Raw genomic sequence first — 14,578 nt, forward strand, 5'->3', positions numbered from 1 at the left:
AGAAAAGCAGCAGTTTAGAGATTCATCAAACAGAAAAACATTGATGTATCTCACTTGGTGAAATTCCAGGTAAGATCAGAACTATCATGGAAAATGGTGAATATCAACATTTGAGTTTATTTAATTCCTATTTACATTTTTGAGTAGTGACATTGGGCAAAGTTACCAATTAAGGGGCTATTAAATATCTAATTCTTGCATGATTAGCTGATTCAGAATTGATTTAACCAGGTTTAACCAGCACCCAAGATCATTTGGGTAAAATTGTTTCTGAGATAGTCTAGTAAGAAAATTAATTTAGAGAAATTTTAAGTTACATAAACTTAAAAATAAATTTAAGAGGATTGAGTTGTGGGTTAATGTAAAAAAGTAGGCTTCTTTTCCTTTTCTTTTCTCCCTTCTTCAATCAAAAAGTAAGCTTCTGATTAATGTCCTAAACTGTGGTGTAGCGGAAATAGCTTCTCCAATTCTAGTCTATTACTTATTTGCTGTAAGACATTAGACAAAACCATCTCAGTAATGCACATTCTTGATTTGTCAAATGAGGATAATAATGCCTACTTCTTAAGATTCTTGTGCAGATTAACAGAAGTAACATATATACAGGACTGTGCCTATCAGCATAGTACTCATTCTCCTTCCCTCTTTCTCTTCTTAAGAAATCAATAAACATTGTACAATTCAATCATTCCAAGAAAGATTATAATTTTTTGGGGGGGTGTGGTCTTGGGGCTTGAACTCAGGGCTTGGGTGCTGTCCCTAAGTTTTGTTGTTTTTTTTTTTTTTTGGACTCAAAGCTAGTTGTCTACCACTTTGAGCCTCAGTGCCACTTGCAGTTTCCTCATGGTTAATTGGAGATAAGTCTCATAGACTTTCCTGCCTGGGCTGGATCTCCAGCTGCAATCCTCAGATCTCAGCCTCCTGAGTAGCTAGGATTACAGGTATGAGCCACCAGTGCCTGGCAAAAGATTATTTTTGAAAAACAACTTACCATTTTATGTACTTTCTTTTCACTCAACAAGCCGCAAGCACTCCCTCTCCCCGCCTCTGCAGAATTCAAATATTTGCACCCCTATCTCTGTAGCTTTCAGTTTAGAGTGTTTTCCACTGGTCTCTTTCAGAAATCAGCAAATAAATGATGTTTTTCCCCCCCTTTTGTTTGAATCTTTTATTTCTCTGTAATTAGGTAGTTTCAATTCTGGAGATTAGAAACTTTCCTTATATAGCTTCACCTTCCAGAAAACATGGTTTTTTCAGGCTATTTATTTGACCTCTGGAGAAACTATTCTGTAAGCTGACTTTGTTTTTATATTCTGTCCTCTGTTAGATTAAGTGATTTAGTTTGGCTTAGGGCAAAACATTTCAGGATATTTTATAAACACCTAATATATGGTTAGTCTTTTGAAAAGAATACTGTTTAAGGTTTTGCTCATTTTTTTAACCAATAGGCTGCGCCACTGTCATATCCACTCTCAAATATCATTTGCAGTTTGCATTAAAAAAAGTGATTGAAGTATTCAAAAAATAAAAACAAAAACATGTTTTTTGTTGTTGTTTTGTTTTTTTTGTTGGTCGTAGGACTTGAACTCTGGGCCTGGACACTGTCCCTGCGCTCTTCAGCTCAAGGCAAGCGCCCTACCGCTTGAGCCACAGCGCCACTTACGGTTTTCTAGTGGTTTATTGGAGATAAGAGTCTTATGGATGTTCCTTCCCGGGCTAGCTTTGAACCTCGATCCTCAGATCTCAGCCTCCTGAGTAGCTAGGATTACAGGCATGAGCCACCGGGGCCCGGCTTTTTTTTTTGTTTGTTTTCTTTTTGGAGAATGGGGCCAACTGGGGGGTTCATTGCCAAATTCACATTTTCCTTCAGATGAGACTTGGTGCCACATATCAAAAACAGTATGAAAGATACACAGTTAAAGAAATGGAAGCTGGGCGCTGGTGGCTCTTGCCTGTAATCCTAGCTACTCAGGAGGCTGAGATCTGAGGATCACAGTACAAAGTCAGCCCAGGCAGGAAAGTCCATAAGACTCTTATCTCCAAATAACCACCAGAAAACCAGAAGTGGCACTGTGGCTCAAGTGGAATAGTGCTAGCCTTGATCTGAAGGGCTAAGGGACAGCGCCCAGGCCCAGACTTCAAGCCCCACAACCAACAAAAAGAAAAAAAAAAAAGAAGATATGGAGAAAAAATTTAAAAAGGTAATAGAATGGAATGAGAAAGTTGATTTCCTTGGTGACAGAGCTGAAACTGTTTTCCCTATCTGGCTAATCCAGGACAGAGTGTAAGATAGAGGCTGCCTGAGTACTTGGCACTAATATTTTTTTTCTTACTGTAATAAATTCCTTCATTGTTTTAGTTGCTCTATAGTTAATTTTTTTCTAATGAGACTAGGTTAACCAAAATCATCTGACATGGAAAAGGAGGAGGTAAGGTTAAAAAGGAACCTAATTAGCAAGTTAATTATAGCAGGCAAAAAAGTGCACCAGTTATATAAATAAGCTATTGTGTGTGCATGCAAGTTGGGCCTTGTCAAGGGACTTGTTAAAGTTTAGAGGTCAGAGGATCCATGTAATTACATGTTTAGCAAAAAACAATAATAAAAGCAAAACAGCCCCCAGAATTAGGAATGGCTGATGAGCCATTAACAGAACTGCCTTATTGTCAGAGCTGTACTGTTAAAAGGGTGATTGGAGCTGTTTCAGGGATTTCAAGGAAGGACAGCACCCGCTCCCCCCCCCCCCCCCCCCAAAAAAAAAAAAAGCTGGCTGGAGCCAGAGTTAACAGACTTGCTAATGAGAAAAGTTTAAAGACTTGGCTACAAGGTTCCTGGACCAAAAAGGTGGACTAGAGCTGGTAATGTCACTATGCTGAGCAGCAAGAAGAAATATATTGTCAACAGCAACTCTAAGATTAAAGCCCAGGTAAGACTGAGCTCTTACTTACCAGTCTTGCTCTGCTGTGGCCATTACTGTGCAAAGCCAGCTACTTTATACTTCTTCCTTTGTGCTTTCCTTCCTCACTCTGACTCACCATGAGCTACCCCCCTCTAGCAGCCTCTTTTTCTCCCTTGTCTTGGTGCCTGGCGTAATTAGGCAGTTGTTGCTGGGATTGAAGCAGAGGGTTACCAATAAGGACTGTGGTTTCTGACAAGGTATGAAAGTCAAATCAATTCTTGGTAGATTCCACAAGCAGAGTGGATAGAACATTGTACTAGAAAATAGACTGATGAGTGAGTGAAGAACGTAGCTGTTGAAGGGAGAAGGCACCAGGGATAATCCACTTACACATTCTGATTATCAGTGAAAGAAGCATTTTTTTCCTTAGGAATGTGTATAATTCATATAACTCACTGTATGTAAATGGTTAGTTTTCTCTAATATTCTTCTGTCTTTAAAACAAATGAATTCATTGTCTAACCAGTTAGCAAGAAGACAATGTTCTAAAGCTGCACAGCCTATTCTTTAGTGTCAAGAGCTTAAACTTGTTCTTGGTGAAGGTATTACTACAAAGGAAAAAGACATACATAAGAGATCTCAGTTTAACAAAACTGATTTCAGATAGCAATGCAGGTCGGTGTCTGTATGGCATACTGTTAATGGCATGAATAGACGTTTACTCACACAAACCTATAGAATGAAAGTGAGTGGCCCCCTCTAGTGGAGAGGGGGGGGAGGAAGAAGGAGAGGGAGAGGGAGAGGATGCCTATTATACTGCAGGGAGGGGTGAGGAGATTATGTTGCATATCTGAGGCAGAGTATTACTCTTTTTTTTTTTTGGGGTCCGGTCGTGGGGCCTGAACTCTAGGCCTGGGCACTGACCCTCAGCTCTTCAGCTCAAGGCTAGTGCTCTACCACTTGAGCCACAGCGCCACTTCCGGCTTTTTTCTTTTTGCTTATGTGGTGCTAAGGAATCGAACCCAGGGCCTTGAGCATGCAAGGCAAGCACTCTACCACTGAGCCACCTTCCTAGCCCTTTTTTTTTTTTTAAGGAGGCATTGTAGAAGTTAGTATGTCCTTGGGGCCTATGGAAAGTCAATTACAGTGACTGCCTGATATTGCAGGCATTTGCTTAAGAATGTGAGCCAGGTGCAGGTGGCCGCCTGTAATCTTAGCTAGTCTGGAGGCTGAGATCTGAGGATCACGGTTCAAAGACAGCCCAGGCAGGAAAGTCTCCTCTCCAATTAGCTACCAGAAAACTGGAAGTGGTGCTGTGGCTCAAGTGGTAGAGAACTAGCCTTGAGCTGAAGAGCCCAGGGATAGCACTCAGGCCAAGAGTTCAATACCACAACTAACAGGGAAAAAAAAAAATAATATATAAGGAGTAAGAAATTAGCCAGTTCATACCTTTATAGAGCCTATAATTCATTGAAAATATAGATGGGTAAACATTTACATTTGATATGATGAATACTGTGCTAGAAGTACATGAAAATTCCTGTGTATCCCATGGGAGTACATAGAGTACTTGATCCATTTGTAATGAATTGGTACTTGAGGAAAATAACTTGTCATCTTTCATTTTATGATAAGCTTCTAATCCAATGAATATTTCTGTTGCTAGAAACAGTTTTCAAACTCTGAAGCACTATGGAAGTTTTATTTGTTGTTATAGCTGTGGAGATGCTATTAATTTCCCCTCAGAGGCAGTGATTGCTAAACTAATTCAATTTGGCACTGGTCCCCTTGTCTCAACACTTAAAAGGACTCCAGTTACCTCTAAGTGTGGGATGTGTAGCCAACAGTTGCTGCTTTCATGGTATTCTGAGTCTGTTGTGCCCATCAAAGAACCATCTTTTTTTATTTTTTATTTTTTTTTTGGATCCGGTCGTGGGGCCTGAACTCTGGGCCTGGGCGCTGTCCGTCAGCTCTTCAGCTCAAGGCTAGCGCTCTACCACTTGAGCCACAGCACCACTTCTGGCTTTTTTCTTTTTGCTTATGTGGTGCTGGGGAATCAAACCCAGGGCCTCAGGCATGCAAGGCAAGCGCTCTACCACTGAGCCACCTTCCCAGCCCCATCCATCTTTTTTTATAAAGACAGAATTAGTTGTCAGAGCTATCATTCTTTTCAGCAGACCTTCCTCTGCCTCCTTGTATACAGAAGAATAATCTACATATTGATGTAAACATTCCAATAGCAAAAAAGAAATGTTATTAATTGAATAAAGATAGGAACTTTATTTGTACAGCATTATAAATACCAGCTGGAACCCTCAACAATAGGGAGTAGAGATAAAACTTCACACACAAAGTTATTATCAGGTATAGTCCAGATACACCCTGTAAAGGCTGTGATCTGAGTATACATCCAGTCCAGTCATTCACTAATTAAAGTGGCTACCTCTAATAGTTACAAGAACACTAAACTGTATGGATGAGAGAAATTAGTGAATTTACTGAGTTTTCTGCTGTATGTCACAGTTTACATACATTGTCTCATTTAGCTCTCTCAAAAACCTGTGAGGTGTCTTTATGTTGTATTTATGGGAACATAAGGCTCAGAAAAACATCTTGACCAACATCACACAGCTAATGAGTGGCACAGGCAGTATTTTAAAACATTCTGGAATGTTTTGTCTTAATGAAAAGCTTTTCCAAGATTTATAGGGCATACCATTTCATGAGAATATTGAAACCTGACAGCAAGCCATTTTCCTTTTTGTACTTTATAGTTTTCTCATATACATATATGAAGATTATAGATATACAGATAGCCTCAAAGATTCTTTCCAGCTTTAATTTTCAGTAAAACTATATGAAAGATTTCTGGTTTGTTTTTGTGTTTTTTTTGGCTAGTTCCAGGGCATGAACTCTGGGCCTGGGCATTGACTATGCACTCTTTTTGCTCAAGGCTAACAGTCTACCACTTTGAGCCACACTGCCACTTCTGGTTCTCTGGTGGTTAGTTGGAGAAAAGTGTCTCCCAGGGACTTTTCTGCCCCAGCTGGTTTTGAACTGCAATCCTCAGATCTCAGCCTCCTGAGTAGCTAGGATTATAGGCGTGAGTCACCAGCACTCAGCTACCAAGGATTTCTGAATATAATTCAGCTTCTTAAAATTATCTTTTTTTGGGGGGAGGTCCAATCATGGGGCCTGTACTCTGGGCCTGGGCACTGTCCGTCAGCTCTTCAGCTCAAGGCTAGCGCTCTACCACTTGAGCCACAGCGCCACTTCCAGCTTTTTTCTTTTTGCTTATGTGGTGCTGAGGAATTGAACCCAGGGCCTCAGGCATGTAAGGCAAGCGCTCTACCACTGAGCCACCTTCCCAGCCCTTAAAATTATCTTTGACTAAGACATCTTTCTTATTGTTGGTCACAAGTTTATTATAAAAAATATGTGTTAGCCGAGTGCTGATAGCTCATAGCTACTCAGGAGGCTGAGATCTGAAGTTGAAAGCCAGCCAGGGTTGGAAAGTCTGTGAGACTCTTTATCTCCATTTAACCACCAGAAAACTGGAAGTGGTGCTGTGGCTCAAAGTGATAGAGCACTAGCCTTTAGTGAAAAAGCTCAGGGATAGCAGCTAGGCCCTGAGTTCAAGCCCATGCCTGACAAAAAACAAAACACAAAAAGTATATAGTCAGAAAGTAGATTTCTGAAGGGCTGGGAAAGTGGCTCAGGGGTAGAGCGCTTGCCTTGCACGCCTGAGGCCCTGGGTTCGATTCCTCAGCACCACATAAGCAAAAAGAAAAAAGCCAGAAGTGGCGCTGTGGCTCAAGTGGTAGAGTGCTAGCCTTGAGCTGAAGAGCTGAGGGACAGCGCCCAGGCCCAGAGTTCAGGCCCCACGACCAGGACCACCCCCTCCCCCCCCAAAAAAAAGAAAGTGGATTGAAGATTGAAATTTGAAGTCAAACATAGTGTTCCATGTCTAAGAAATTAGAGGCAGGAGGATCTTGAGTTCAAGGATGGCCCTGAAAAAAGGCCCGAAAACAAAAAGAACTAGGAGTATAGTTCAGTTTATAGAAAGCTACCTAGCAAGTATAAGTCCTTGGGTTCAATTTCTAGTATCATAAAAAGGAAAAAGAATTAAAATTTGGTAGAAACATAGCAGGTTCATGTTTCATTCATAGTTTCATTTTTAGAAAAAAAATTAGAAGAAATAGTTTATAGAAGAAAATTACTTTTCTTCCCATAGTCTTAATATTTCCAAATATGGTTGGTACAGTGAGACCAACTGCATAGAAACCTATAAGCCTTAAATTGCTCTATCAACATGGAATTTCTTTTCCTTTGTATAACTAAGGTTCTTTCTCTTAGCAGATTCAGTTTGCTGACCAGAAGCAAGAATTCAACAAACGTCCCACCAAAATTGGACGCCGCTCTCTGTCCCGTTCTATTTCTCAGTCATCTACTGACAGCTATAGCTCAGGTAAGTACTGAGCTACCATGACCCTCCTTTCAAGGCTCTTAGGTATGAAAACAGACCATTCCATCCATCTAAGGTCAGTAATGCATGTTTAAACTTGTACCTTGAATAAATACTTCGAGTCAAAAAATTCTAATTACATATTTATTATCGTTAAGCAGTTGTACAAGGGAGTTACCATTCAACAGCTCAGTTTATTAAAACAATGCATTTTGATCAAATTTTAACCTGGAGTTTTTCTGTTTCTCTTGGAAAGTCAAGGGTGGAGCTTCATAACATTCTCCTCTTCCAGCAGAAGTAGAAGATGATGATTAAGGAAATTGAGTTCTTTGAGATATAGAAAGATGGGAGTATGTTTGTCAGTAATCTTAACTGAGCAGCATGTAAAAAAACTGGAGTTTTCTCCATCTTTTAAAATTAAAAAAGAGGTTCACATTCCTCCATCTGGTACTACAAAGTAACAAGCAATCTCAGTTACCCCCAAAAAACTATAAAAACATTATATTTAGTTCAAGCAAGTGGGTCTTTTGCCTTCTTTTCAAAGCTGTGACATTGTTTTGGTTGTTACTTCTTCCTTCCTTTGCAGTGGCATTAATTCAAATCTACTCTGGGGCTGACGTATCTTTATGTCAGATGACTTATCTTTATTTCAGATGAGCTATTATTAAGTATGACCCCGGACAAGTAATGGCAGTACCCAGTAATGAGTCTTAACATGGGGCTGTTTTGTTTTGTTCTGTATTAGAATGTGGTAAGATGCTGAGAGTTTACCCTCATATTGTAGATAATATTCATTAGGAAATTTTTATCATACCTAAGATTTTATTTGTTCTTTACACCAATAGGAAATAAATTGTCAATAACATTTAAAAGAATTCTACAAAAAATCATTTAGGAGGCTGTAGCTTTTAGGTTAGGTAAATTATTATTTTACATGTTTTTTTGTTGTCGTCTCTAATATAAGGTCTCACTATGTTAAACAGGCTGACCTCAAACTCAGTATTCTTCTGCCTTAGTCTACCAAGTGTTGGGATTACAGACATGTACTCCCTAAAATAGAATACAAATTCATCCATCCCTAATTCATCCAATCTCATAGTTTTGTCATGGATTGGTGTTTGATTTTCATGTTTTTCTCCTGTTCAAAATCTTCCTACACATTTACGTCAACTGTTTATCCCAGACTTCCCATGTTATCTTCAGTCTGATTTCACAGCTACGGCCAAATTCTTTGTTGTTGTGCTGGTCCTGGGACTTGCAGTGGGGGGCTGAGCTGTTTTTGTTTTTTTGTTTTTTTAACTCAAGGATAGCACTCTACCACTTGAGCCATAGCTCCACTTCTGGCTTTTTGGTGGTTAATTGGAGATAAGAGTCTCACAGACTTTCCTGCCATGGCTGGCTTCAAACTGTAATCCTCAGATCTGTGCTTCCTGAGTATCTACAATTACAAGCATGAGTCACTGGCACCCAGCCAAATTTGTTATTTTAAAATAAGTCGGGGGAGGGGGGAAATATGGTTTATTGGTAGGGGCTTGCCTAGCATCCATGAAGTCCTAGGTTTGATTCCTCAGTACCATATAAACAAAAAAGCTGGAAGTGGTGCTGTGGTTCAAATGAGTTTGAGTTCTAGCCTTGGGCAAAAGAAGCTCAGGGACTGTGCCCAAGCCCTTTGTTCAAGCCTCAGGACTGGCAAAAAAAAATAATAACAATTATAATAACAACAATGACAATAATAATAAAGTCAGTCAGCTCAGTGGCTGAGAATATAAAACATTTACCTAGCATATACAGTGCCCTGGTGTGGTCCTTAGAATTGGAAAAATAAGTAAATAAAATAAAAATGAAGTTGTATACATTTTTGCATACAAAAAAGTAAGATCATATCACTTCTCTGCTCAAAACCCTCTAGTGACTTTGCAGTCTCACTCTGGTTAGAGGCCAAGAAGGTTGTTACAGTGACCTAAATATCCCTGTACCATCCAGTTGCCATTACATTTTTTTAATCTCATTTCTTCCACATACCTCCCTCACCCCAAACACTTCAGTTCACTCCAACCACACTAGCTTTTCCTACTGTTATTTTGAAACATGCCAGGCACTGTCCTGCTTTACAACCTTTGCACTTGTTTCCTCTGCCTGGAATGTTCTTCTCCCAAAACATGCATGACTGGCTATCTTATTTTCTGTTTTTCATCTAATTACCATCTTTGCATTCAGGCCTATTCTTTTTAAATTGTATCTAGCAGGATGATTGCAGTTAATAACAATGTATTGTATTCTTGAAAATTGCTAAGAACACAGAAGCTAAGTGTTTTTACTGGAAAAAAAATATGTGGGACAATGCATATGTTAATTAGCTCTATTGAGTCACTCCATAATGTATACTTCACAACATCATGTCATGTACAATAAATATAGTACATATAATTTTGACAGTGAAAAATTATTTTAAAAATGGTACCAACACCCACTAAGCACTATCAGTATTCTTTAATTTTTCTCCATAGCACTTAGTATGTTTTACTAATTGTTTTTCTCCCCCTACTTGAATGTAAAATCTGAGAGCAGAGATTTTTGCCTATTTTGTACAGCTACACTTAGAATGCCAACATTTAGAGTTACATTGGACACAGAAGAGTTACTAGATAAATATTGGTAAAAAGAGGTTCAGAACATTCTTTTCTTTTCTTTACTTTTTGTTTGTTTCCTTTTTGTTCTAAACTCACTGCATCATACACATTAGACAAGTATTTTACCACTGAGCTACATCCCTAGCTCATTCTTATTCTACCTTAAACCTTTATTGATGGATATTTACTATTCTATATATGTGATAAGTCAAAAGGAGTTTTATAACATGCTCAAAAAGATACCTTCCTGGGCTGGGAAGGTGACTCAGTGGTAGAGTGCTTACCTTGCATGCATGAGGCCCTGGGTTTGATTCCTCAGCACCACATAAGCAAAAAGAAAAAAGCTGGAAGTGGCACTGTGGCTGAAGTGGTAGAGTGCTAGCCTTGAGCTGAAGAGCTGAGGGACAGCACCCAGGCCCAGAGTTCAGGCCCCACGACCAGACCAAAAAAACAAAAAAACAAAAAAACCTTCCTGTCCATAGCACTAAGTTTTGCCAAGTTCTGGTTTAAAATCCACTGCCAGCCTCCTCAGATAAAGGTCTTCATCTGAACTTCAGAACACATAAAATGATTTGATGGGTTGTTTTCTTAATTCTCTGAGAGATGCTAAATAATAGCTAGCACCTCTCTAGCTGTGTGAGAGAGAAGTTAATTCATTATATGCAATGGGTGTTTTAAGGCATTGGAACTTAATACTAGGAAAATGTGGGTAGAAAACCATTGCCTTTAAAAAAAAAAAAAAGAAAGAAACTTTTAAAAAGTTCCCTAAACAAAAGAAAAACAAAAAACTCATAAAAGCAAAAAAGAAAAGTCCTTTCTTTAGAGTCAGACCATTCTCAATTATGTGTTTCTTTTTTTTTTTGGTCCAGTCATGGAGCCTGAACTCTGGGCCTGGGCGCTGTCCCTCAGCTCTTCAGCTCAAGGCTAGCACTCTACCACTTGAGCCACAGCGCCACTTCCAGCTTTTTTCTTTTTGCTTATGTGGTGCTGAGGAATCGAACCCAGGGCCTCATGCATGCAAGGCAAGCACTCTACCACTGAGCCACACTCCCAGCCCCAATTATGTGTTTCTTAAAAACCTGTCTTGGAGCCAGGTGCTGGTGGCTCACGCCTGTAATCCTGCTTACTCAGGAGGCTGAGATATGAGGGTTTCGGTTCAAAGCCAGCCGGGGCAGGAAAGTCCATGAGACTCTCATCTCCAATAAACCACTAGAAAACCAGAAGTGGCACTGTGGCTCAATTGGTAGAGCTTTCACCTTGAGCTGAAGAGCGCAGGGACAGCGTCCAAGCCCAGAGTTCAAGCCCCACAACCAACCAAAACAAAATAATAAACAAACAAACCTGTCTTGGCAGTGAGTTAACTGATTTAAAATGACGAAGAAAGACTGAGGCCCATATTTATGATTGATGCTTATAAAGTTTGAGGTAATCATCACGTTTTTCCAGTTTTTTGTTTTGTTTTGGTTGCTAGTATAGCTTTTCACACATTTGTAGAGAAACACACACATCTTATTCATTATTGAATAAATAGATTTGGCCCAAGAGGAACTGCTTCACTTAAAGTAATTTAATAGGACTAATTCAACTAGAATTTGGACTGTTCTTCTCCTAACAGTAATCCACAGTATCACAGCTGCTAGGAGCTGAGACTAAATCAAGTATCAGCTATTGAACATAGGCAAGTTCTATGAGATAGATTATAGATCAGTGATTCTTTTTTGTTTGTTTGTTTTTTTCTTTTTTTGGTCAGTCATGGGGCTTGAACCCTGGGCCTGGCGTGAGACACAGCGCCACTTCCAGTTTTCTGGTGGTTTAGTGGAGATGAGTCTAATGGACTTTCTTGCTGGGACTGGCTTTGAACCGCGATCCTCAGATCTCAGCCTCCTGAGTAGCTAGGATTATAGGCATGAGCCACTGGCACCCAGCTAAGGATCTGATTTCAAACTACAGAATATACCTGTCTCTGCCTCTATCTGAGTCAGTCAGTCAGTCAGTCAGTCAGTCTGTCTGTCTGTCTGTCTGTCTCTCTCTCTCTCTCTCTCTCACACACACACACACCACACACTCACACACACAAAGTTATGTTGTACTTTATATTACTTTTGTATTTAGAAACTAAGTAATTTGGGGTATCAGTTCACTTATTCCTAAAATTTTTCTAGTGGAGGTTAGAGAAAAATGTAAACGTAGGGAAATAAAGTATCTGTTAAACTTATTACTTTATATTTGACTGTTTCAACCAATTTGAAAATTGCTCATTTAATCAATAGGGGTGAATCTAGATCTAGGATCCAATACTCCATCTTATCAAATTTTTTTGGTGTATGTGGTAGTACTGCGATTGAACTTAGTTTTTTACTTAAGGCTAGTTCTCTGCCACTTGAGCCATACCTCCACTTCTGACTCTTTAGTGTTTAATCAGAGATAAAAAAATCCATCTGACCTTTCTGCCCCAGCTCACTTCAAACCTCAGTCCTCAGATTTCAGCCTCCCAGGTAGCTAGACTACAAGCATGTGACCAGTGCTCAGCTTTTATCAGTTTTTTTTAATGGAAATTGGAATTGAACTCAGGGTCTTACACATGCCAAAAAAGTGCTCTACCACTTGAACTACACACACACACACACACACACACACACACACACATACTTCTAGCCCTTTTATTTTGTATTTTGTTTTAGAGACAAATTCTTGCTAACTTTGTCTGGGCTGGCCTCAAACTCACCATCACACAATGAAATTATGACTCTGATTATTTATGATAATTATGATACTGATTCACAGTATGCTGACAATTATAAATACTTTAGAAACTCTATTTAGAAATTTAGGGTAGAAATGAGCATTTAGGGTAGAAATGTGTTTAAATAATAAATGAGGAAATGTTCACAGTGTTTCATGTTTCTACCATGGTTACAAAACGAATGGCATCTCTGTCTCCATCAGTCAGCCATGTTGCTTTTACATATTAGTGTAATCCAGATGACCACTACTTTTGCATCTTATCTGACAGCAGCTCTGTATAAAAGTTCTTTGTATAAAAAGACAAGTTCTGAGCTGGGAATGTGGCTTAGTGGTAGAGTGCTTGCCTAGCATGTGTGAAACCCTGGGTTCTATTCCTCAGTACCACGTAAGCACAAAAAGCCAGAAGTGGCACTGTGGTTCAAGTGGTAGAGCGCTAGCCTTGAGCAAAAGCAGCTCAGGGACAGTGCCCAGGCCTAGAGTTCAAGCCCCAGGACTGCCTCCCCCCCCCAAAAAAAGTTCTCTGTATAAAAGTTTTTTGAAAAATCTATTTTGTCTCAAAGAAAAACATTTGTTGAACTAACAGTAACCCACTTGAGTACTATTAAAAAAGTAAAAATGTTTTTTTTCTAGCTTCTAAAGAACTGATATAAACAATTGTTCTTTGAATGCTTAATGAAAATAATTCAGGCCAAAAATTAGAGTGTTTCTCTTTAAGAGGAAATTTGTGTTTTTTGTTTTGTTGTTTTTTCACTAAGACACTAGAGAAGGAGAGCTATTCTAGGTAGAGTTAGGACTCGTCTTAACCTTTTTTTTTCTTGATTTTAATTTTAATTTTTTTAAAAAAATTATTGTTATTATAGAGGTGATAGACAGGGGTTATAGTTACATGTGTCAGTTAATGAGTGTGTTTCCTTTCATATAGTGTCATCTGCTCCCTCATTCTCCTCCCTTCATTCCATCTCCAACCACAAGTTGTTAATTTTTATGTTTATTTTTGTTATTATAAAGGTGGTATACAGAGGGGTTACAGTTTCATCTCAACCTTTTTAATTCTACTCAAAAGCCTAAAGCTGATACTAAGTTTAAGTATGAGCAAAAAGTAATATGATTTAGATATCCTTTATTTAATAATTGCATTTTGCTAAGCACTTTGTTTATTTATTTATCTTGGTGCTGGGCGCTGGCAGTATCCCTGAGCTCAAGGTGCTGGCAGTATCCCTGAGCTCAAGGTGCTGGCAGTATCCCTGAGCTCAAGGCACTATCACAGCTCCACTTCCAGCTTTTTTGATGTTTAATTGGAGATTAGAGTCTCACAGACTTTCCTGCCCAGATTGGTTTACGTTCTCAGCCTCCTGAGTAACAGGATTACAGGAGTGAGCCCTGGACACCTACCTACTTTATTTAATCTTAACAACTTGACTTTGACCTTTTTGTTTTGAGATACTGGAGATCAAACTCAAACCTTGTGCAAGTACTATATATAGTCTCCTGATTTCTGCTGCATAGCACACATTGCATTTTTAAAAACCCTAAGTAGTTAATTTGATAATTATTTCATTTCTGACTCATCACAATGAAAGTAAGGACCATTTATTATCTATCATGTATTCCCACACCTTAGATAATGTTAGGTACAGAGATGCAGAAGTTGAATTCATTGGGTAAACAGTTGGGGATATGAATGACCGGAAAGCATGAGCAAATTAACAACCAACTTTATTAAATAGGCTCTGGTATTCCATTTTATATATCAGAAACAGATTAAGACTTCAACCAAAGTCTGTCTGACTTTAGAACATATAACCACAGTGTGTGTTGGTTGGTTGGTTGATTTGAAGCAC

At 39.1% G+C, this 14,578-nt stretch overlaps 1 protein-coding gene across 6 annotated transcripts in view; it reads left to right on the top strand.

Annotated features, from left to right (window-relative positions):
* Ahcyl2 (adenosylhomocysteinase like 2) overlaps nt 1–14,578 on the top strand; it is a 156,524-nt gene that overhangs the window by 99,543 nt on the left and 42,403 nt on the right. For 2 of the 6 annotated variants that reach the window (XM_042696091.1, XM_042696094.1), the window contains exon 2: nt 7,254–7,365. In XM_042696091.1, the coding sequence (XP_042552025.1) occupies nt 7,254–7,365 (112 nt within the window). Of the gene's footprint in view, nt 1–2,767; nt 2,925–7,253; nt 7,366–14,578 lie in introns of those variants that run through there. The other 4 variants (XM_042696092.1, XM_042696096.1, XM_042696093.1 and 1 more) reach the window with 3 other exon arrangements.

Source organism: Dipodomys spectabilis, unplaced genomic scaffold, assembly GCF_019054845.1.
Source record: "Dipodomys spectabilis isolate Male_0828 unplaced genomic scaffold, ASM1905484v1 ptg000197l, whole genome shotgun sequence".
Classification (NCBI taxonomy): Eukaryota; Metazoa; Chordata; class Mammalia; order Rodentia; family Heteromyidae; genus Dipodomys; species Dipodomys spectabilis.